At 42.6% G+C, this 24,110-nt stretch overlaps 2 protein-coding genes across 4 annotated transcripts in view; both read right to left on the reverse strand.

Annotated features, from left to right (window-relative positions):
* Positions 1-329: 329 nt before the first annotated feature.
* Positions 330-6,968, reverse strand: prkcsh (PRKCSH beta subunit of glucosidase II). Its single transcript, XM_023413796.2, has 18 exons — positions 6,844-6,968; positions 6,384-6,554; positions 5,638-5,754; positions 5,419-5,514; positions 5,282-5,339; positions 5,024-5,141; positions 4,354-4,483; positions 4,024-4,108; positions 3,814-3,892; positions 3,592-3,675; positions 3,356-3,511; positions 3,174-3,264; positions 2,759-2,828; positions 2,456-2,545; positions 2,295-2,369; positions 2,109-2,208; positions 1,836-1,995; positions 330-553 (listed from the first exon to the last, which is right to left on the reverse strand). Exons 2-17 carry the CDS (start codon positions 6,490-6,492, stop codon positions 1,849-1,851), a joined length of 1,605 nt encoding a protein of 534 aa, XP_023269564.1. The 5' UTR covers positions 6,493-6,554; positions 6,844-6,968; the 3' UTR covers positions 330-553; positions 1,836-1,848.
* A 770-nt stretch (positions 6,969-7,738) lies between these two features.
* pde4a (phosphodiesterase 4A, cAMP-specific) overlaps positions 7,739-24,110 on the reverse strand; it is a 40,621-nt gene continuing 24,249 nt past the window's right edge. For 2 of the 3 annotated variants that reach the window (XM_087175953.1, XM_023413794.2), the window contains exons 3-15: positions 23,862-23,898; positions 23,608-23,678; positions 22,765-22,814; positions 21,405-21,517; positions 15,899-15,992; positions 15,597-15,790; positions 15,099-15,197; positions 14,840-15,004; positions 14,593-14,692; positions 13,649-13,803; positions 13,380-13,502; positions 12,118-12,300; positions 7,739-11,889 (exon numbers count right to left, since the gene is read on the reverse strand). In XM_087175953.1, the coding sequence (XP_087032079.1) occupies positions 11,365-11,889; positions 12,118-12,300; positions 13,380-13,502; positions 13,649-13,803; positions 14,593-14,692; positions 14,840-15,004; positions 15,099-15,197; positions 15,597-15,790; positions 15,899-15,992; positions 21,405-21,517; positions 22,765-22,814; positions 23,608-23,678; positions 23,862-23,898 (1,909 nt within the window). In that variant the 3' untranslated portion in view covers positions 7,739-11,364. The remainder of the gene's footprint in view (positions 11,890-12,117; positions 12,301-13,379; positions 13,503-13,648; positions 13,804-14,592; positions 14,693-14,839; positions 15,005-15,098; positions 15,198-15,596; positions 15,791-15,898; positions 15,993-21,404; positions 21,518-22,764; positions 22,815-23,607; positions 23,679-23,861; positions 23,899-24,110) is intronic. The other variant, XM_023413793.2, reaches the window with a different exon arrangement.

The raw sequence follows: 24,110 nt of genomic DNA on the forward strand, positions 1-24,110 counted from the left end.
TCCTGAAGTTCTCCAGTTTGATAAGTATGCACATATTTTATATCTACTAAACTAATGTAGACAAAGGAATGTGCTCAATGGTTTGAGATTATGAAAGAAAGAAAAGAGGAATATGTTACTGCATGTGCAGGGTTTTTTTTTTTTTTTTTTAAAACACGTCTTATTTCCTGCTATTTATGTTTTAGACATGTATCTAATTACTTCTACAATTAATTAAAACTGAATGTACTGTATTTGGAAGCCACCAGTTTTAATTGAGAATATAATATAATAACAAAATGATTATAGGCTGTAATGGCAGAGTTAAAAATGGACAAAATAGTTTGGAATATGATAAAAAGAACTTTATTTCAAAACAATGGAATGACACTACATTTGAGATTAATCAGAGAGTCAACACAACAGGTAGCAGTGGAAGTTTAAAGTGTAGACGACATAACTCGTTGGAATTTCCATCATTTATTCTCGATTGTTATCCGACAACAAGTTGGTGCTGCTCACAGCATGGCAACGTCGTGTTGCTGCAGTGACTGTGTGGTCCCTCAGGAACAACCTGCAAAAGAGAAACCACACATGGTCATTTCAATGGCTTGTTTACTTAAGTCAGGACTTCTCAGTTGTTAGAGGGGAAAAAGTATTTAGTTGCAATTAATCCCTGTAGGTTTCGTTTCCGAAGAATAAGCATTTACACCGGTGATGGATCCACATTTCTTGTTTGTTATTTTGGGGTCAGCAGTTACATTTGGATTAGATGCTGTATTGATCTAAGTTCACGATGACACATTCAAAAAATTCTAATTCTGTTGTCCCAGATCCTCTCACCTCCACACTTGCTTGAACAGGCCTAAAGTAATCCACCCTATCATCATCATAAACATCATCTTAGTTCAATATCCTGTCTACAATATCACCATAACACATTTACAGCAGAGGAGAAACAGCTGAATCATAGTTTAAAACATCAAATCCATCTGAAAACGTATCATAAATTACAGTGGCCTTTTATAACCTTTGTTTATTTCAAGGGAAGCTACACCTGATATCTATTCATTCGGTACAGCATCAGGACTGGGCCTCACAGGAAAGCTCAAAATATGATATCACTATACACTGCTTATAGCCAAGGTAACAGTGATATCACAAGATGAGCAATTTTTGTGATACGGAATACATTGCAAGCTATCACATTATCTGTAACCAGAGCAAAATGTTTAACACATAAAAGGATGGATGCAAAACCGCACCAGTAAGGCAAAATAGGACATCACAATATTGTCGCCAGTTTACTGATAATGTTTCCAAAGAACATGTGCCACAATATACCTCTGTTAAGATTTGACTCACCCATATGTGCATTGTTAAATTCTTAGCATCAATTAACTCTTAATCCTCTTAACAACTACAATGAACTCAAATGAAGTTGCCTTTACCTTACTCTTGCTGCTGTCCTGCTCTTCTTCTAAAGTGAAGCTGTAACGGCACAAGGGATTTTCTTCGCAAAAAAAAAAAATCTGAAACACTAAACCTACACATTATGCAGCCCTGGCTGTCACTGATTTTTATTTTTGCTTCAGTAAGCACCATGTAGAAATGGAGATCAGGTGATTGTGAGTGCAGTTTATTTATGGTAAAAAAACGTGGTTCCTCTAATTAATTTTGGAGACAGAACCCATATGAGATCCTAAAGGGGATTGATACTAAGGTCCTGTAGAAATTCATGTGCACCACACAATAAAGTGAGATTATGTCTCAGATAATCATAAAAAGGTATCATAACACTGGCTGCAGAGATAGATCATCATAGAGGTTTGGCCACACACAGAAAAGATACTCACAAATCAAGCGGACCTAGAGCTCTTCGTGCTCATGAAGCAAAGAATCCAGGCTGGGGGGCTCCTGGCAGACAGCAGGGCTGGTGAACTCCATCAGGTACTCGCAGCGACTGGGCTCTGAGGTAGATGTCACAACCGTCTCCTTTCCACATGTTAACTTAACCTGAGGGACAACAATTATGTGTTTTCTAGTGCTTTATCCAATGAGAAACAATGATTGGGAGTAAAAATCAAGGAAAGAAAATATCAAGTCAGGGCTGACTAATTGAGACTCACCATGGTGGACCTGTTCGGGCCTTGCCAGCATCCTGTTCCATGTTCATACTTCATCACCGAATAGATGTTATCCTCAGGACCTGCCCATTTTCCCCATGTTCTACAGAAAAAAGTGAAAAAGTACAGGACAAGTCAAGCGTGCTTCATAAACAGTGCAGACAGACAGAAACACAGATATTCTCTTACCCTAGATTAGTTTCAGATCCACCGTACTTGGGTTTCTGGGATACTCTGTTAAACGGACACAGCCTGTAGATGTACCTGAGACCAAAGGGTGACTTAGACTTTCAGAAATAGGAACTTATACCAAATAATAATTAACAAATAATTGACAAGTATGCACATACTCGCTAGTAGTTAACTCATAACATTGGCTGTAGAGATGAGCAAACTCAGCATTGGGTCCAAAGTCAAAGGAAATTTCCTTCTCAAGGTTCCTGCAAACCGAAAGCAAACAATGTAACAATCCAACATGTAATCTTTTTTGTATTTCAGTCTTGAACTGATAACACACTGATGCACCACCACTGTTACACTGCAACAGAATCATCCATTGTTGCTGTATAAAGTTAGACTGCAGTTATGGTATCAAAAACTTATGATTGCATTGTTGGCAAAGAAGCATGCCCACATTCAGGCTGGCTACTTACCTGATCTGATCATCCACTTCCCGGAGAGCTCTCTCAGCCGTGTCAAACTCATCCCTGGCTTTCTGTGCAGCTGGGAATCAGATGCCCAGAATTAAAAATCTACTCTCACAGTAAATTCAGTCCAAAGCCATACACGTATTATGTTGATGCTTTTATAAAAAATGTTTTTAAAAGAAAACAAGCAATAGACCTGTGTCATATAACAGCAACACAGCTGTTCAATTGAACACCTTGTTCTGCTTTAAACATTTATTTATCCTACCAGAGTGAATGATACATTTTAAGATAGCATATCAAAATTCAAACTAATAGGCAGGAAGTCACATCTGTGTTTTCCCTGGTATTTTAAAGCATGACTCACTTACTCATAGCTGACGACTGGATGAGTCATTCAGTTTTATACACACACACTTACCATCAATGAGGCTCTGCGTTTCTTGGTCATAGGGCGGCATAGTCCCCTCATCGTCGTCTTTCTTTTCCTGAGTCGGCGTCGGAGGAGGGGTCTGCATATCAAACACAGATAAGAATGGCTCACTAAAATAAACTTCAGAGTACTTCCAGTGTAAATTTGATGGGGAGAGTCAGTGAGCTTACTTTATAATCTCCATCATCTGGTTCTTCATCTTCATCCTCTTCGTCCTCCTCCTCTTCATCCTCTGGGATGTCATCTTCAGGGTACTGCTCAGAGTCATTGTCGGAGATTGGCTCCTCCTGTGGAGTCTCCACTGGTGCTGGGGTGTCTGCGGTGGCCTGATGCCAAGAAAGTCACGCATTAGAGGAGCAGAGGCTTTTATACATGGAGTCGTCTGAATGAATAAACAGGTTTTTACCTCTGATGTGTATTTTTCTTTGATGTTATTCCAAACAGCCTCAAATGCTACTGTGTCCACTTTGTCCACTCCTCCCAACGATCCCTTAAAGCGAAGACAATACTCACATTTAGATATTTTCAGCTTCTTAAGATGTTTTACGATTTTCTAAATATTTGCATTTTTTGACTCCACTACATCAGCAGTGTTTTGATAGGAACAACACAAAGAGAGCACATTTACCTGAGCCTCTGCTTCGGTGAATGAACCATCTGAATCTGGATCGAGCTCAGAATGGGACAGAAGTTCAGCCACTGAGACGCTGAGATACACAAAAGTACATCATTCACTATGTTATAGTTTGCTCTTGAAGTTGTCGCTGGTAAGCTTCACAACACTGTAAATCTTCCCTCAGTGTGGGTGCTAATAATTCTGGAGGGTGCTGATACTCACAAGCCATCTGCATCATCATCAAGCTCAAGAAAAACCTCAGCCATTCTGGTCTTGTCCTTCTCCATACGAACGAGAGCTTTTTGATCTGAATCAAAAATAAAATTTTACCTTGTGCTGCGTTATTAGTGATTCTGATCACATGTGTACTTCTATACAATGTGACTAAATGTTTTTGAAAGAATTCAGTCATTTCATCAGAGAAGATTTTCGTGTCCTACTAGTGTGTGTGGCAAGACTAACTCAAAAAATGTTCCGAAAATAGACATTACTATCTGTACTGTGATGTTCTGTACAAACAGCAGATGGTGATGGACTTCCACGTTAATTTACCTTCCCAGGCCTGCAGATGGCGCTCTTTAGCTTCTTTCTCTGGCTGCTCTGCAGTCTCCTTTACAGTTCTCAGTGCCTCCACCTTGTCTTCCAGATCCTTCTTACTGACCTGAACATCTACAAGTTTGGCCTGTTGAGACAAATTAAAATGATAAATTTAACCCAATAAGATCTACACAATACCTGAAAACTACTTCCAGTTTATCAAACGAAGCCTTAACATCTACTCTATAGAAAACAAGCAAATACAACAACACAGCTCTAATAGAAAGGTAGTATAACACAATTAACAAATGCAAGAGGAAAGAATAACAGCAGTGCGCCATTAATAACTTCACTGTGAACTTGGAAGACCTTGCACATTTTGTTAAGCTAAAATGAACTTATTGTTTGTTGGTTTTAGTAAGAGGAGAATTCAGATGCATCTAGTTTCTGATTGAGAACCAAGCCTCTCAGTGAGTTAGTAGGAAATGCTCAAAATAAGGTCCCGCCTACAACTGCCCTCAGTTTTTTTGTGCATAATAAGCTAAACAACATAGCTAGACACCTTCAAATGTCTTCAGTTTCTCTGCATAAAAATATTTTTGAGACTGCTATGATCCATGTTTCAGAGCTCTGGATCTTGATTATTATACAAACAAATACCAAAATGTTTTCTTGTCATTCACACCTTCTTATCCTCTAGGCCCCTCTTGGCCTCCTGTATGAGTTGTTGTTTAAGCAGAAAACCCTCCTTTGCGATCTCTGCCATCTTCTGCAGGCTCTCCCTCTCTTTACGCCCCATTTCCCTGCAAATCACACATGATGTAAAAATTACTCAACAAAAACCAACCACTCCACATTTTCTGGAAACTTAATGTGTAACATATGTATAGGCTCTGTAAAGCAGATACAAGTTATTAGAGTTATAAATAAAAAACATTCCCACCTGCAGGTGTTCTGACAGGCGGCACCACTGTTGTACTCGTCTGTTGTGTCACAGCAGTCTGTAGAGGAAACACAATCGTTACACAAACTCCTGACCACAGCACACCCGAAAAGAAATGCAAAGTTTAAAATTCATACCACAGATTCCGTCATTAATGCGGGAGGAGGGGATGAAGGCTTCTCGGAAACCTGCATTGGTGCAGTGGAAGCTGCCGTTGGGACAAGCAGCAGTGCCTGCAAATAAATGTGTTTTCAAATAAAGAAATCGGCTGTGAGAATTATACTAAGGAGACCTCCTATACTTTTATCAGTTTTTATTTTCTTTAATTCAGTTTCCAGCATGCAGGATATACGCACCTGGCTCATCAGAGCCATCCTGGCAATCACAGTAGTCATCATTCACTCTGTCAAAGGGAATAGTGCCGGAGTTATCCAGGCAAGTAAATGGTTTGCCCTCTTCATAGAACTGCCGTTCTGTCAAGGAGGTTAAACAGAGGAAACAAGTGAGAGTCATGACAGCTGAAATCAGAGAGCTGATAATGAACTTTCAATCAACAGATTTACTGTTGTATAATAAAGTTTGGCACCCCTGGGCATACTGCACAGTCTGTTGATTTTTGATTTAAGAAGAAATAAATACAACCTGTGCAGCAGTGCTCAAAAATAAGCCTTTCCTCAAATGTTAATGCACTTTTCTTTTAACTTAAAAACTAGCCAAATTTGAAGAAATTCCCTCATAGCATTCTAGGGGTATCAGATTCATGAGATTGGGACCAGTGGACAACCTACTGTGAAATGCAAAGGTCTGGGCATCCAATTAAGTCGGGCAAGACAAGAGCTTCAGCTAGTGTTTCTTGAAGTAGTTCATGGTAGATTTTGAGGTTTTCTTGGGATTATTATTATCCTGTTGTAGAAGCCAGTCTTTACTTTGACTGACTGTAGGATATTTGCTGATATTTACTGGAGTCCATACTTCCCTCTATCCGTGCAATGTTTCCTGTGCCACTGTCATGCCACGCAAACCCAACGTAATGCTCATTACCCAGCAGTGCCCAAATATTTGCATACAACTGTAAGTGCATTCATGGATTTTAAATGTTTACTTGATAAAGGTACACCGCGAGGTCGTTGCACTTCCACCGCAGAGACTCCCACACCCAGCAGCAGGAGGAGGGGAAAGAGGGAGAGGAGGTGGTGGTATTGATAGAACATCCTAATGGTGCACCTCCACACTGGGTCACAGTTTAAGCGAGATTCAGCTGCACCGGGACTGCCTGTCAATCACATACATTTTTCAGATGAATACAGGAAAGACTCTGTGACCACCGTGGACAAGCCGTAACAGCTCATAACGGCTCATAAAAGTATATTAGTGGCAATACAACATCAAACATCTACATGTGTTGTTATGTCGCTCGACTGAATGCGACTTCTTGTTAGCTAGCACCGAGCTAACAAATGAATGCTAGCTTTAAGAAAAACTTTAGCTACAAGCAAATCGCAAACAAACACCCAAGCAAAAATAACAACTACACGTATGTTGTTATAGTAACATTACAATACCTCGAGCGTACAGGGTTAACAAGGCAGTCGGAGACGAAGAACACTGTGTAAGTTTTTCTTCTTGAGAAAACAAGCTAATGGCTAGTCATCGCCGGTCGTTACACACAACCTAGTTCCGTAGCAAGAGAGCGCATGCGTACAGCCCCACCCCTCTGTGTTTTGTTTCATCCTGATTGGATAGCGGCTGGTTTAGCTTTGGTGATTGGCGGAGGGTAGTGGCACCTGTCTGAAGAACAGGATTCTGGGTGTAGGTAAGGATGCAGCCATCTCATGTCAGAGTCAAGCAAGTCAACGTCTACACACAAATCTGATATTAGCGGAAAATAGACAAATAAATAACGTCCAAGTAAATGTATGTTATTTTAAAAAACTGTCATTATCCTTCAAACTCTGTGCAAAACTTTAAAAGTCAGTTAACTTCATACATGAAGTGCATTTCTGTCTCTGTCTTCTGTTTCTTCATGTAGGGGCCTATACATTTAACTCAAAAATAGTCTAAATGTGTTCACCCATACATGTTCTCCTAACATATGTCATCATTCGTGAACTCATACATGTTTTTATCAATCTCACATAGACATAGACTGGACAGCATACAAGGTGTGTGCATGTGGATACAAACCTACATTGGAGCAAACAGTGTGAAAAAATAGAGGTCCCTGTACACAGCAGAGCATTAAGACTAGAAGCCATCTGGGATTTACAAAGCCCCTAAGGACCAAGGGCCGTCGCCTGCAATATCCAGTTCATAATACAGTCCTGTCAGTCTTGCTACAATTAGGAATACAATTACACTAACAGCTCCTGGACTAATCAATGAATAGTATTCATGCAAACAAAACATGCAAACAAGGCTGACAAAGAAAATGCAATAACAGCAAACATGACAATGGTGTAGCATTTAATATAAAAATCTTACTTTATTTGTATTTTTAACACACTTTACAGTACTGAACAGTGAAATAAAAGAAAAATATACTGATATACTATAATATTGTTTTATATATAGATGTTTGCTTATTAAATGCATTTATTCACAAAATGACACCTCAGCTCTGTCAAGAGGAAAAACTTTCATAAAAATAATATAATAAAAAATAACTTGGACACATTTTACACATTACAGCAAGATCATTTACAAATATTACAATCATTTCATGTTGTTTTTTTTCCCTTGAATAATCTTTCTTATTTGTGAACAAACACATGAATTACAGCTCAGAGAATTATTCTCAGAGGGAGTCAGTCAGCAACAAAGTAACCTGACAGCAACCCCGATGGGAACCAGCTAGTTAGGCCACCATGGGACGGACATTGAGGCTATCAGGCTAGTGATTAAAGTTACTAAGAAACAGAGGTGGTGATAGTACTAGAGATGGCCAAGTTAGATAAGGACACATTTATTTTCTTTGAACGTGTCACATCCTATGTGACTACATCAGCTTACATTTGACTTTACCAGTCAAATAAATTCAATCTCACATGGACATTTAATAGAGAATGACTAGTTTGTTTGATTATGCCTCTAAAAAGGGGTTAACATTGACTACTGCACAATGAGGGTTTGTGATTTGGCCCAGTGGGATATAATCAACAAGTGACTGCCAATGACCAAACCACCAGCACAGACTGTACACTACCTGAAACACACTGTCTGCCTCAAAACCTGACGAAATAAAGTGCTGGTACAAATATATTTTGATTTTAACAATAAATGTGCACAATTAAAAAAATGTGAAAGAACGTTAGCACAATTGAGCGAAAAATATAATCAGAAGATGAGAAGGTGAGGATGTGGCCTGCAGTGCTCCAGTGGTTCACTTAACAACCTCAAGTGGTTATTTCATTATGACTTGGATAAATTTATAATTTACAATCCAATATTAACATTATATACATGAGTGGTAATGCTTATAGCTATATCATCAACACGTGATTCATTTTCCAGACCATCCACCAGAATGATATAAAAATAAACTGTACACAAACTGTTCAAAGAAAACACTTCCCATGGTTTTCTTTTCATCATTTAAAAAGAATGGCAGCAATCAATCAATTGAATAATTTTCTTAATAAGAAACAATTGCTACAGTATCGTGTTTGTATGGCAATTAAATATTAATGTTTTTATAGCTTATGACAGAACGAGAAGCCACAAAAACAAAGCAACATCTTTAAAGTAAAAGGCCGATGCATATGGGAATCTTTTATTTAGGAAACTGTAATAATAATCCTGGATTCCCATTCCACCAGATGAAAGCCTGTGTGGTGGCCCCGCAGCTCTGCTCCGTCCTGCGACAGAGCAGGTCAAACACACAGGCTTCTGTTGCACCGAGCTGCGGTGTCTTCAGATAAGCTCAGTTACTGACCTGCAGAAACTTGCGCTTACCTTCAAAAGAACCACACTCATGTTCTTTTATATCCCTTCTTTCTTTTTTTTTTTTTTCTTTTTTTTTACCCTGTGAAAAACAAACACCTAAACAAACTGTGACCAATTTAATCTGCGCTGATCGGATCCCAGAACACCATTCAACAAGATGTGGTGATGCCAGTGAGGGAACAATGACACACATGACAACATCTTTAGCATCCTGCATCCTCTCCTTTCTGTTACTCACTCGCTTACTCATGACCACACAGTCAGCCACGCAAACAAACACACACACACACACACACAAACACACACGTCAACTCCATCATGTCAGCAAATCAATAACGGGTCAGATTCAAACAAAATACATCCTTAATCACTCTCATCGCCTTCAAAGTCTTAACTGCGATTGCTAATTTTCTGCCTACAGGTAGCTATAAGATAGTCATTTTACCATCCTGATTAAAAAAAACAACACATTCTTTATGTTGGTCCAAACACAGAAACAACATAACGACTAATTGGCAGCAATGTTTCCCTTTCCCCTTCAAATGCAATGCTGGATACATTGTGTATAGACACACTGATACTCACAGAAATAAGCATACAGACGTGATATAAATATACAAGGATATCTATTATATATCTTATAAATCTACATACTGGCAGGTATGTATCCTGCATCTGACATTAAGGCAAAAAAGCATCAAACATAACAAGGATGATTAGGGACTGCCAGACCTCCTTTTGGCCAAGTCACGCTTCTTTCCCCTGACATTCTGCCTCCCTGATTTTCTTATTCTTATCTGTGTTCCTTCAAATCACTTCACCCACTGAAGTTTCTCGTCCTTTACTTTGGTGAGAATTGTTGAGTATGAGGAGACATAAAACACACAGTGCAAGTGGGCGTGAGATGGCGAGTGAAAACTTTGTTCTGCTGATGAAATAATTCTGTATCTCCCTCAACATATTTAGCAACTGTCAAATAGAAAATAGGCTAAACTTATGCATCAAAGCATCACATGGCTTATTCTCATAAAGTTTAAAAAAATCATTCTAATAAGAAAAAACCATAAGCTGGAAAGAGTCCACTGGTGGTTGTGGTGGTGGTAGTGATTGCTCTGCATCTAGAGTTCTGAGTTATTATATTACCAGAAGAGCAACAAAGGAAGACTTACAGCTCAAAACATATCACCACAGAAACTGTACGTGTGAGATACACACCACAATACCATGAACAGTAAAGAGAGATCTTTAACAAGAGACAATCAAAAATGATAACAAAATCAGACACTCCTGCCCCACAATGCATTGCTTCACGACAGCTCCGTTCAGGAAGCTGGTGTTTCAGAAAGGCACAGAGCCATCTTGCACCAGTAGCACTCTCCTCGTAAAGGGAAAAGGGGTATGGGACCCGGCGGCCCCTTCATCGCAGCATCTTCCTTTCCTCCCATTATTTCTTCCTCTCTCCTCCTCCAACTCTGTGGATTTTCTTATTTTTCTTTCCGACAGAAATGGAAAAAAAAAAAGTCACTCGGACTGTAGCTTTTCTGAGGAGAACAGTTTCTGTTGAGATTCTAACAAACATGAATTACTAATACTGACTGAACACTAGTTAATACTCCATTAAGAGATGGCTTTTTCCAAAGAGATTCATCACTGATCAATGTCCCTCAAGTAAATGCACACATACAAACATACAGTCAAGTGTGTGTGTGTGTGTGTGAGGAGAGGATACAGATGGACAATTATACTGCATGACTGATGCATGCACATACACACATTGCATCTGTGTGTTCTACATGACTTACTCCTTCTCTGGTCTCTTATGTGTTTGTGTGTCACTTCATGTGTGTTTATGTGTGTGCATCCCAGTCCCAGAGTGCTACGCTGTCTTCAGTTGCCCATCGTTAATGCTCTTCTAAATTCCTAAAGTTCATTGTGAAATCAGTCAGAGGACTCATCACCACTCCAAATCTACAGTTGCTGTGTAATTAACTTCTCTTTAAGCGATTTTAATTTATTCCCTTTTTGAAAAATATATTTAAAGGTCTGTATTGTCATTGCAGTCTTATTTGTTCTTGGTTTGGCCATTGAAAGGATGAACAAGATAATGTGTGCAAGTGAGGAGGGAGATACAGGAGCAGAACTCATGTATCTTCAGCTTGTGAAGAAGAATCCTCCTCTTCCTCTACAGGACTTGTGTCAGAAAGTCTCTCCTTTTCAGATCTCACCTCCAGCTGAGCGTTCAGCTCCTCCTCCTGCTCCTCTTCGACCTCTTCCTCCATCGCCACCTCATCTTCCTCCTCTATTATGTCCTCATTTTCCTCCTCTGCCATTATGTCTTCCTCTTCTTCCTTTTTACCCTCCTCCTCCTCCTCCTCCTCCCCCTGACTGCAGTCCTGTGTCACGTGGTTTGGCGTGGGCTTGTCATCCTCGTCTCCCTGATCTCTCTGAGAGCTGTCTTCGAGGGTGAGCTCAAACTGAAACTTGTCCATGCAGGCTTTAAGATCCTTGTCCTGGCCCACAGGCGGCGGCGAGGGGCTTTGAGGGATAGTGCTCTGGTACCAGTCCCTGTTGTCCTCCAGAGTGTCCAAGATGTCCTGGGCGTCAGGGTGCACCAGGTCCCCCCATGTCTCCCACAGCGGGTGGACAATGTAGTCTATGAAGCCCACCTGTGTCGAGAGAGGAAGAGTATGATTAACATCATATAAACTAGCACAGTGGTGTCATTTCACTTCCTGCAAATGATCATTAAACATGCATGAGAATGACTGCTGTGATCAGAGATGACAGCTCACTCTCTGCACTGTACTCATCACCCCACCCACAGCATTAACAGTTCTCCAGTTGTGAACAGGATGGCATCCATGCATGTGTATGTTTCAGTGCGGATCATTTACCTGGCTCTTTTCCACAGACGCGGTGTGTTTATCGCACATGGGACTGATCTCCATCCCTCGCTCCCTCTCCTTATCTCCCTGCCTGAAGAACTCCTCCATGATTCTCTCCGTCCACTGGCGATACACCGCCAGGGGTTTCGTAGGATTGCTCAGGTCAGCACAGTGCACCATATTCCTCAACACCTGCAAAAACACTCACATTTTACTCACAACTGGATGTGCAACATTGTAAAGTTTCCACCACTCATTACTGTTCGGAGTCTGGCTTAACTTCTTTCTCTCTTCTGGCCACAACGAGATGCTTAAACTTTGACCTTTTAGCATAGCAACCACTATGTGCTATTAATCCTTTCTGTGTGCCTTCAAGTCATGTCAATCCCAAAGCTCAAGAACAGCTCTTACCTCCCTAATGTTCCAAAACTCCCGAAATTTGTACACAAACTGTTCAAAGTTTGTTTATTCAATTGATTGACTGCCATACTGAAATCGAACCTCATGTTTCTTTCCCTTCCTTTCCATGGTTCTGTCTGTGAAAGCTGCTTTGATGGATGAAATGTAGCCGTAACCTCGGACTTTCCCAGTTCGACAAACAGGTCATATCAGGTCGAAAAACATTTCTGAATTTCAGTGGATCACCTCGCAGCCTGTAAACTAGATCCAATAGATTTGGTACAAAGAGTTCAATCAGACGCAGCATGTATCTCTGCATTGTTCAACCTCTTGTAATCTCCAAGCTACTGAAACATACTTAAATAGAAAAGACTGTTTAACCTTTTTTTTTTTTTTTTAGCCCAATTCATGTTGTCACCAGATGTTTATTTGAACCTTTATTTAACCAGGTGAGTCCCATTGAGATTACAAGATCTCTTTTTCGAGGGAGCCCTGGCCAAGATACCAGCAATACGTTGTTCCGAACAAATAAAACACACAATGACAAACTCAAAGCTCTGGAAGGAGATTGGAGAAAATACAAACACGGAGTCACTACACGCCGTGACATTTTGAGGAGGGGCATACAATTTATAACAAGGCCATATCTCCCATATACAAGCTGCATCGTGCAGAGGTGCCATGCTTTGACAGAGAGGCATAAATAATTTCTGATCACATATCCCTTTGCTCCAACTCTACAACCAGTGTTTACATCCTAAGCTTTTTGGTTTTATAGCACCCCGAAACAGCGCTCAGAACTAGCTCTCTCTGCTAGCTGCCAAAAATAATGACTGAAGTTGTTACGAAATAATTTGAAGATGGCATCTCACCTGTATCCGATCAGTGTAGTGGTCGAGCAGCAGTACACCAGAACTTGTCACTTTCTTGGTTTCCACCATAGTCTTGAGATCTGCCAGCAAACTCATGTGTTTTGACATATCTGTTGCCAAAACCTAGGGGAAAGGAGGGGGGGGTTGATATGAGTGCGTTAGAGAAAAAAATAGCAAGGTGGTAGGAGATGAGGAAGAGCTAAGGAGCCTGACGATGAGAAGCGAGGAAGGTTGTTATCTTCGTGATACAGTGTGTTGACGACACTCACCATATCAATGACAAGTTTCCTCAGGCTCTGTCTCTGCCTCTTGCTGAGGTTCTGGAAGATGTCACAGTTGTCCTCGTGAAGCAGCTTGAAGCCCACAGCTAGGTGATGGTTCTCCAGCACAGACTCATCATTATACATCAGGGCTAACTCGGAGTCTACATGAGTCAAAGACACATGCGGCAATTACATCACTTCATCAGTATCGCCGAGCTCCCACCATTGCATTAACACCAGACAGAAAATGTGCAGATGTGCAGTGTGCAAATTTAACTTTAGAGGTGTGTATCTCCATTTAGAACCACTGAAAAGACAAAATTCACAGATTAAACACATTCATTTACAAAAAAAAAACAAGAATCTGCTGCTTCGTCAGTCAAAATGAGGATGACAGCAGCGCCAAAGACAAACCAAGAGAAGAGTTTCAATTTAACTTTTAAATTCTTCACTATTTCACAACAAATCTGTTATTTTCAATATAAAATCAGTAAATATCAAAACGAATCCATCAAAAATAACATAGTACATGAGAACTGACATGACTCGTATTGAAAATGAGTTGAAAAACATTAAATAAAAACCTTTACTGCGTAGGAAGACGTGAAATGCCAGGTATTGTCAACACAGCTTACTTTAGAGAAAAGTGGCCACATCTAATTCTTCCATACTGTATTTTATATCAGCTGCCTCACGCCCTTTCTAAAATATAGGACTTTTAGGGAGTTGGCAAAAAAAACAAAACGTTTCATTATGTTGATGCTCACTAGTCATGGTCACATATCACACACTTGAGTTGTATGGAATCTAAATCCATTCAATTTTTTCAGCAAAAGCAGTTGTGTTGTTTGCCATCGCTCCTTGCCATCATGAGGTCACCTGTTTTTCCCCAGTCGATGTTTTTATGACCTTATGTGTTTTGTGTGTTTCTTAATCTCATTTCAACTCACTGGTGTTTATGAGGAATTGGTTGGACACTCCCGGATGGTCCACATCGTGGATGGCAGCGGCAAATAGCGCAGCTAGAATCTCTAGATCGGTGAACACAGCCTGAAAGAGAAGGGACGAAAACAATCAGTTGAACTGCAGTTTAGCGTTGGACGTTGACGACTGTAACGACTGTGTGTCTGTGCAGCTGAAGTTATCGGTTCATTTGGTATTTGTGTTGATGCTGTGTCTTTGTCATTGGATATTTACATCTAGAGCTGGTGTGGATAGCAGTACGTGAGTAGACTGAGTGACATCTGCAGCGTGGAGGCTGTTGTGGTAGGCCACGTTGGCATGGTAGTGGTCCTCCAGGGTCATCACATAGGTGACAAATGTGTCCACAGGGATCCGAAAGGTCTTTAGTAGATCTCTTTCCTGCAGCAGGGGAAAAGTCCACAGGGGTGAGGGTCACAGATAGGTCAAGATACATGTTATAGGCTACTGTATAATCCATACAAAGCTCTCTCACCTGGAAGATGGCAAACATTATGCAGCTGAGGGGTCGGTTATTAGAGAATTCTGCCACACGAAAGATATTAAGGCCCCACTTGTTCAAGTCGTTCAGCTCCTGAAGGCACAGCAGACAGCGAGAAAGCACATCAGCACAACAACCGAGCAGTTTGTGTTCGGTTAGATTAGATAACATGAAACTTTCAACAGGGTTTATGGCTACTCGACATTGTGGTGTGTTGTAGTTCCTGTCAGTTTCTCCGCTTATGCAAAATGTTTTTCATGATGCAGCTAGAAAATTGATTTCTCTGATTCTGATGGACCAGTGTCAAAGTGATGTTCACATGTCATGTTTTTGGTTGTGGAAAATATTGGTGTGTATTGGTTGAAGAAGTCTGTAAATAATTTGCATAATGACAGTGACAGCAAATACATACAGCCTGTCTTTTGGGATCTTTCGTGTGTCTTTGTTATCTACAGTGTGGGGCTTTATGTGCATGTATATGCAGTAACTTGCATCTGGTAGGCTGCTTTTCCATCCATTTACCCTGGCTAACGCATCCTCGTGTTCAGTCTTCACGCCAAAGCGAGGCATGGTGGAGTTGGAAAGGCTAGAACTGTGCGTGAGCTTCTTCACACCGCTGATGTGACACATGGGCTTCTCCCTCTCCCTCAAGGTCGGGGATGGGATCTCCACCTCGTTCTGCTTATCTGGAAGGATCAACAGTGAAGGTCAGCCGGGATGGAGACTTATGGAGGGTCGCGGTTGGGGTCAAAGCTATAAGGGACTTGCTATAGCGGATGGCGGGTTTGATTTACCTAGAAAGGTAGTGGAGATGTATTCTGACACCTGGTTCCCTGAGCGACTCATCTCTGACAAATGGGACAGCTCCCTGTTCAACATCCTCTTGAACTGGGGGGGGGGGACAGACAGAGACAGAAAGTGAGCGCCTTGAATAGTAGTTGCCAAGTAAAAGCATAAAGGGTTACTGACATATCCAAAAATGTAGAGACAGCATTGTTAACATTGTACTTTAGACTCCATTTGTGCTGATACATAAACACGAAAAACATCCCAATGATTCAAATATGAGAAAATAAATGATCACCCTCAATCTGGCTTCATTCACTAAAGGGTGAGAAAATCAATTATGAATCACGCCTCTTCTTTTTCTCAGATGAGAACATACTGTTCAATACCGCAATTCAGTGTGCTTGCATTTTCACTGCCATGCATTGATATGCTGCAGTGATATGGCGTGTTCGTATGTATTGTTCTCCATACATCCACCGTGGCAATCAAGAACAGCTAGTCTGCAAGTCCGTGCAGTACAGACACAAATGTGATTAAGTGAATACATTATCCCTGCAGACAGAAAACACTGTTCCTCAACGTTCTTTCAGATTTGTTTTTGCATCTATAGATAAACGCTGGTATTTGGAGGCTTGATAGTTCGCCGTCGCCAGTCGTCATGTGACGGTACAATGCGATTCGGACAAGACCCCTCAGTCTGTGTCCTACTGACTGATCTTTCACACATAACAATCTCCATGGCAACCAGAGCGGTTGCCGTGGCAACTGCCTCCTCACAGTCAGTCCTTCAGCTTGATGTGCGAGCGGTGGCTGCTTGGGTGACAGTCTGAGGGAGTAGGCAGGTGTCTCTGACCTTTACCAAGGTCAACCCTCCCCTCCTCTGCCGTCTTCCTCTCTACGTCTCTCTGTTGCTTATATCTGCTCCTCCCTCCCTCTCGAGGTAAACAACACTCTTCGCTACTGCCCTCGAGCCCCAAAATCCTCCTCTGTCACAGGATCAGCTTTGCCTTCCTGCCATTTCACACGCTTCACCCATTCCCACCTTCCCTCACTCTTTTCCCCACAGTTATCTGTCTTTTTCCACCCATCCTATCCAGCATGGTGCTCGTTATACGATAGGCCAAATAGGTCCTGTGACAGCACGTCATAGAGGCAGACAGGCAGAATCAGTCATCAGAAGCCAGGAAAGCTAGTCAAGCCCAGTGGCACACTTAGGCAGCAGGCTCAGCCCAAACCTCCTGCTCTCTCTCTTGCTCTTTCCTTCCCTAATGCTGTAACGCTGAGTCATAGCTGCCAACCAACACTTCCACAGTGCCAGTCCGAGTGCCAGGACAAACAGCACTCTTCCTCTGACACTGACTAATGTGGCAAACATGCACACGCTGCACACACATGACCATGGACCCACACACACACACACACACACACACACACACATATACATTTGTACATGTGAGGGATTCATGAGGGCTGTATCTTCGCTACCTGTCTCTGTTCATGAGTACCACGCAAATACAAATGCACACGTGCAAAATGTGACCTTCTACTGATCTACTACTTGCAAAATATGATTCAGATGAAAGCAGAGAATATAATTCTAATTTGCCCAATCTCATTCAATAAAACAGTAAGGACAAAAGCAACAATTTGTCTTGGTAGCACAGTAGCAGGACACCATATCGGATGCGAATCTGACAAATCAAAGAAAAGTTCCACAGTGTCTCATTTCCTACATTTTTATGGATGCAGAATGTTGGCACACCTAAAAAAAACTGGAACAAAAAGAGACATCTCCTCAGTCCTGAGACAATAAGCATTGTCCTTCACTGGCAACACGCCTGGCTTCCTTAAGTCTGTATTGAGGCCAGCCTCAGGGTAACAGGAGAGAGAGACAGAGGGATGTGGGACGCAGGTGTGGAGGATGGAAACGGACATTATGTGACACTGCAATGTACCTGCAGTAAAGACAACTGGACTATTTCCCAAAGCTGTTTCTTAGATTTTAAGGAGCCCAGTGTATTCTCAAAAGACAGCAATGTAAACGCAGTATGGAAGGCTGAAGAATGAGTTTGATATTGTCTTTTTGTTTACAGTGCTGCTGCAATATAGAAACACTGAGCAGAGTTAATAAACTCTGTGCCTTTATCACTGTTCCCCTTCAGTGCATTCATGTATAAATTATGTACAGGAACACACTCACCAATATTCTGCCTTACAGTTTCTCACAAAGCCACTGTCAGACACACAGAACCATCTGTCACCACATATAGTCAGTATGTAATGAACTAGTCCCCATGTAACATCCTGGAGGATTCTCCCTTATAGACACATAACATTCACAGACAGACACGATCACTGTTGGATTTTAAAAGATAACAACATGGAGTGAGCAAACAGATGAGTTGTTAATGCATGCACAGATGTAGCAGTAAAACTTTAAGAGTCCACAGCATCTATCCAAGATGGCCACTGCCAGGCCTCGTTTGCCCTCTGCAAGCTCTCCGAGCCCTACCTGGTCCCACCAGCCGATGAGCCAGGGCCTGGAGCAGGTCTCACAGAACAGGTCCACTAAGGGCGTCCTGCGCTCTGCCGCCGTCCCACCCCCCTCCAGAACCCCTCCAGCAGCCGCACCGAGGTCCAGCTCTGCCCCTGCCCTCCCCTGCAGGGGGCTGTAGCTGGAGGAGCGGGGCAGCCTGTAGCCCCCTGGTACAGGCGAGGGGCAGGGGGACGGCGCCGGGTCAATGGCCTCCACCACACCCATGTTGAGGGTAACGGGGGGTTTGGGCCGATGGCACAGGCAGGAGGTGCGGTAGTGGAGCGGGGTTGGAGCACTGCAGGTGCCCCAGTGGCATGAAGGCGTCGTCCGGGTGTGTGGGGAGAGGCCACAGCCAGTCAAGCCGGGACACTCCAGAGTGACGGCTGCCCCAAGAAGGGGCGAAGGAACAGGGGAAGGGGGTGAGGGTAGGGGCTGCTGGTGCAGACTGTCCTTGCCTACATGCAGCACCCCAAAGCAGGCCACCCGGTCAGTCCAGAGTCAGGCTCCAGCCTCAGTGTGGTCCAAAGATGAGGGTCCCCCTGATGGGCAGACCAGGAGCCCCCTGGATCCGGCTGCTGTGGAGACTACATCTCATCCCATTTGCTGAGCAGACTGACCCAAATCTACAGTCACTGCAGGGTAGAGGTGGATGGGAACCGAAAGAGGGAAGATGGAGGGAAACAGAAGTGGTGAGGGAGCGAGGGACCGTCTGAAGGGCACAGAGAGGAGCCGATGGAGGAGATGAGTGGGAATGTGAGAGATGTAAACGAAAAAATGATGTTGTTGGAGCTGAGCTGCTTGACAAACAGTAATAAAAAATTCAGATGATGGAGGTGAGAGGAATGGAGAGATGGTGACGGCCGAGCGGAAAGATGACTGTAGTATCGAATGATGGAGGTAAGGGGAGCTTGGATGACAGCAGGAACATCAGGGAAGGGAAAGGGGGGGGGGGCAGATGATGATAGCAAGAGAAAAACAAGGATGGAGAGGATGAGAGAGGGAGAGAGAGAAAGAGACAGAGAGGGATGCAGGCAGGCCTGTAAGCAGACGGTCAGGCTGAGAGAATCACACCAGAGCTGTGGTCTGGAAAAACACGCTCCCTCTCCCTGCGTCGACTGCCCCTCCCCCACGGTACGGATCCAGAGGCCCGGCCCAATCCTACCCGTGCATCAACCCGTCTGTACCGTCTCACACCGATCCCGGCGACACGCAGTCAGTCCACAGTCAGTCAGACTGCCTCCTGATAGCTCTGTAGCCCGCTCCCCCTGCTCCGAGTCAATCCATGTCTCAGCCGGCCGAAGTGCCAGAGGTCTAATCCTGCCGCTTTAGGCTGCCGTTCCTCCTCCAATGCACTGCCTCTTGCGCCATTTCCCTGGATGCTGTAGACAGCTCTCGCAAGCTAATCAGGCAGTGTGGCTGCAGGCGCGTGCGCGTGCGTGTGTGTCTGTTTCGGTGCTTGCCTCTGCTCGGAGCCTGAGTGCGCATGTGCAACAACACGGCATGTACGTCTGTCGCAAATATGTGTGTGTGAGCGAGGGTGTGAGAAAGAGTGAGAGACTGAGTGGGAACATTCATGTGTGTACCTCCATGTTGGCACAGTGCGGAGGATTTCTGTGGCTTAGCTGCGGCTGCTAAAAGGCGGCATTATATTCACAGAGACTCTGTTTACCCCGGGAGACTTCTCTTTGCACACTGTATGTGCACGCATATAGATGTACACACAGACACACACACACAGACACACACACACACACACACACACACACACACACACACTTACTCACAAACACACACATACGCGATATCCTTTAAGCACTCTGCTTTTATCTTTCCCTCATGTCATCATAAGCCGGACTGATTGTAAACCCACCACTAATTAATAGTTAATTGCAACACGGGAAGAGTCTCTAAAATAAAACAAACAGGGTACACGACGCTGTCTCTTTAAGACCGAACACTATTAAAGGAGCATTGCTTCTATATCATTGGTTGTTGCCCAAACCACATGGCTTGTGGTCAGAGTGGCAAACCAATGACTACAAGGGAAGGGCAGACCCTGCTGCTGTTCGATAGCAACCAAGGTTACAGCAGAGACATCAGCATCAGGACCCATTCCCCCCTCCCTCTCATGTCCTCCCCACCCACAGACCGTCACCCTCCCTCCCCCCTCTCTTCCTCTCTCTCTCTCTCTCTCTCTTTCTCTCTCTCCCTGTCCCCATGTCTCCACAAATACAAATGCATGCATACTTAAGAAGCCTGCCGATGTGCGCACACACAGACATGTAGATGTAGATGATGCAAAATGCATCAAAATCCAATACAACCTCGCTGCATCCCTTGTAGTTGTAAACACCAATACTTAACCACAGCAACCAATAATGTTTGTCAATGTAGTTTAACAAATGCCACGGAGGATGGTAGACCACATATGTGGTGCAGGCCACATTAATGATTTATCAATGCAATTACTGCCACAGGATTGTAAATAAACCGAGGATATATATTTTTTCCGACCATATCTACAGTAGAAAGAGCAGCGCATGATTACTTCAACAGCTGATAAGCCATTTTCTAAACAATATTGTGTGAAAATGTGTTATGGATCAATAAGTTAGAGGAGAATGGACAAGCCAGACGAGGGCTTTTACTTCACAAATGCAGTGTTTTTAAAAGTATTTCTACTAAGTTTTACATTTTACTCTTGCAGGGTTATTTTTTCCACCTCACTTCAATAATTTACCTTAGTGGAGCTGCATTGTTTGTACTCCCCAAAGAGTGGAAGCATAAACAGGAAGTTAGCAAAAATGTATTTTGTACACTGAGTGGCGCAGCTGCAGCCCATTCATAATCATTTCCCATGAAGTGGTGAAATATTCTCGTAAACCGCGAAACACACACAGTTTATATGTTCATCAAGAGGCCTGGCACCATATTGAGTTAACAGAGGTGGAAGGACAGTGAGTTTGTGTGGGGACCTTGTTGGAGGCCATCTCGCTGACTGAGCGGTGGGTCTGAATGGTCTCCAGCTGGTCCAGACACCAGTCCAGCTCCTCCAGAGTCTCCCGAGCCATCTGCTGGTACGTCTCCTCTGGGAAGGACAGGCACACAGACAATATGTGGACCAGCAGTAGAGGAAGAGCACAGATAGTGGCACAAAAGCATATAATATTCTCAGTGATATGTTGCTGTTACGGTCCCATCCTGCAGCCCAGGAATTTGACACTAACTGGATTTACAGTTTAAGAGCTGAGTTTCCAAGTTTCCATTTTGGTCACCTATGATAAAAAAAGAGCATGTATTTATAATGCTGCTTTGGCGAAAAAAAATACTTCAACTTGTAATCCAAATGTACCAATACACCAACAAAAGTTAAAACATATGATATACATACATGTCACATGCGTTTATATCAGTATGATATCTGTAAACAGAGTAAGACAGGTCACTATTTTAAATTATGATCCGCCAAATAACACAAATATTATAATTTAAATACAAAACATACAGATATCGCTCTACAATTCAATATATGATCACATTAGACAGTAATTAAACCCGATGTATTTGTTCTTTCTGATTCTGTAGTAATGTTTTCATATCTGTAATTTTTGTTAACACAGTTAAATTCAAAACATATAATAGATTTCACTCTAAAATTGATGGACAGATGTTTTAATTTATGTACTAAAATAGACAACTAAAATGAAGTCTCATATGAACGATGAATTATGAATGTAAAACTGGGCTAAATGTGAGATTATTAACAGCTGAGTAACAAATATACAATATATACATGCATATATAACTACTGGTCAAACTCTTTGAATGTAAATATAATATGTACTGTCAGAAAATAGTGTTTGTGCCTCAAATATGAAGTGTTTGGTTAAAAGTAAATAAAAGTGTTCATGTCAGGCACTGCAGTGGTGGAGCATCAAACTCTGAGGGGTCTATTCAAAGAGCCACGCAGTGCTGATCGCCCAACATTTGTCTTTTAACAAATAAAAGTAGGTCAAAGCATTAAGTCAGTAATAATCAGTTTCAGTGTAGTGACAGTAAAAATGTACTTCACACATCTACTGTATGCATGAAAAGCTTTTTCTTATCCCATGCATCTATTTTATCTTAAGCATTAGAATTATCTAAGATCTGTTCAAATGTGTGCAGTGTGGTTAATTAAACAGTTCTTCACTAATAGCCATGTGATGTTCTGCAGTCATTTTCATTCCTGATGATGCTTTTGGGGAATGTGGGAGCCGCAGTGTGTCCTTAATGCAGCGTGAGGGGACTGTGGGACTCCTTGGACTAAGAGTTTTTAATTAGCAGACAACATACCAGAGAGTGTAGCTTGGGGAACAGTGGGTTGGCTTGTCACTGGTGACCTCCTGTGGACAAACACATCCTTACATCAGAGGGCGAACAACACACTGCTGCCCCCTGCTGGGGTTCAACACGCACTCAGCATTACAGGATGAGGCAACAAAAGCCTTGGCTCACAGAGGGGATATGAACGTGTTCATGTATGTTATTCATTTATACGTCCCTAAAAAGAAACAAATGGAAGAGTGCATGTCTACATTAAAATGTCTCTGAATATTGGATAACGCTGCAATGTGTGGATGTTTTAAAGTCCATAAAAATTCCCCTGCCTCACTTCAAATATTGAAGTATCCAAAAATAGTCTAAGACAAAGCCTGAGCTTTTCTCTCCTCTAAAATAGCCTTCATGGTTTCATAATTGTGAAGTGAGGGAGGCATTCGCAGGGCACAACACTGCATAATTATAGATGCTGATAATTCTGTGGTGCATTGCTTTATATATCTTATTGACGTGGAGCTAAAAGCCTGCCAACTCTAGCTCCTTCTGTCTGCTGCATTACAAAGGAAAATAATTTTAGTATTATTGACCGTCTGCATCGTCTGGGTACAGAGACAGGGACATACATGGTGTTCTCTACACTCAATCCTCAGTCAGCGAGCTGGCGTGATGCCAAATAATACAGATCATATTTTCCTTGAGCATAGTCTGATAAGTATAAACCAGTTAATCATGATGGCAAAAGTGTTTCCCCACGGGAGCAAGGAGAAGGAGACATCAGCAAACACACACTGCAAACAAAGCAGGCAGTCGTGACGAGTGTAAGTGGGGGGAAGGGGTGTCTGACAGCATGATACTGACTTGTTAGTGGGTGTTGTGACATTGGCGAGGATGGTGAAGTTGCTTCTTACAGTTCGTAGGCTGGCCAACACCTGGGGGATGGATGGACAGCGTAGGAGGGAAAGAAGGAGGAGGGAGGAAGGAAGAGGGAAGGAAGGAGGGAGCCAGGGGGAGAGGGGGAGGGGGGGGGATAAGTTCACTGCACTAATTAGCCACCTTTTCTAGTCATTTACAGCAATTAAACATGGCAGACGAGGTGCACGAGGAAAACATACCTGAGCGAAAGGGGTGACGATCATGTCTTCGGCGTGTCTGCAGGGCAAAAGATGGATAGAGAGAAAAAAGGTGGAGAATGAGATGAATGTGAGAGGTGTAAGGCGCTCAATATTAGTGTTTGTATGAAAGGCTGTATCTCAGAGCTGGGCGTTTGCAAAGATCTATGTGGGTCTAAACAGAGAAATAATCCAGAAACACACTAATGGAAGGTTTTGGGCGGTTTAAACTTACCGAAGGACAAGCCACAA

The sequence above is a fragment of the Seriola lalandi genome, unplaced genomic scaffold, assembly GCF_002814215.2.
Source record: "Seriola lalandi dorsalis isolate HSWRI2012SDOR001 ecotype SW California unplaced genomic scaffold, Sedor1 jcf7180002054519, whole genome shotgun sequence".
Lineage (NCBI taxonomy): Eukaryota > Metazoa > Chordata > Actinopteri > Carangiformes > Carangidae > Seriola > Seriola lalandi.

Coding starts and splice junctions, on each gene's coding strand:
- prkcsh (XM_023413796.2), bottom strand. CDS start 6,492: ATGTTCTATCAATACCACCACCTCCTCTCCCTCTTTCCCCTCCTCCTG. Junction 5,755..6,383: donor TCGCGGTGTACCTTTATCAA/GTAAACATTTAA, acceptor CCTCCTTGACAG/AACGGCAGTTCTATGAAGAG. Junction 5,340..5,418: donor CATTAATGACGGAATCTGTG/GTATGAATTTTA, acceptor TTTCCTCTACAG/ACTGCTGTGACACAACAGAC.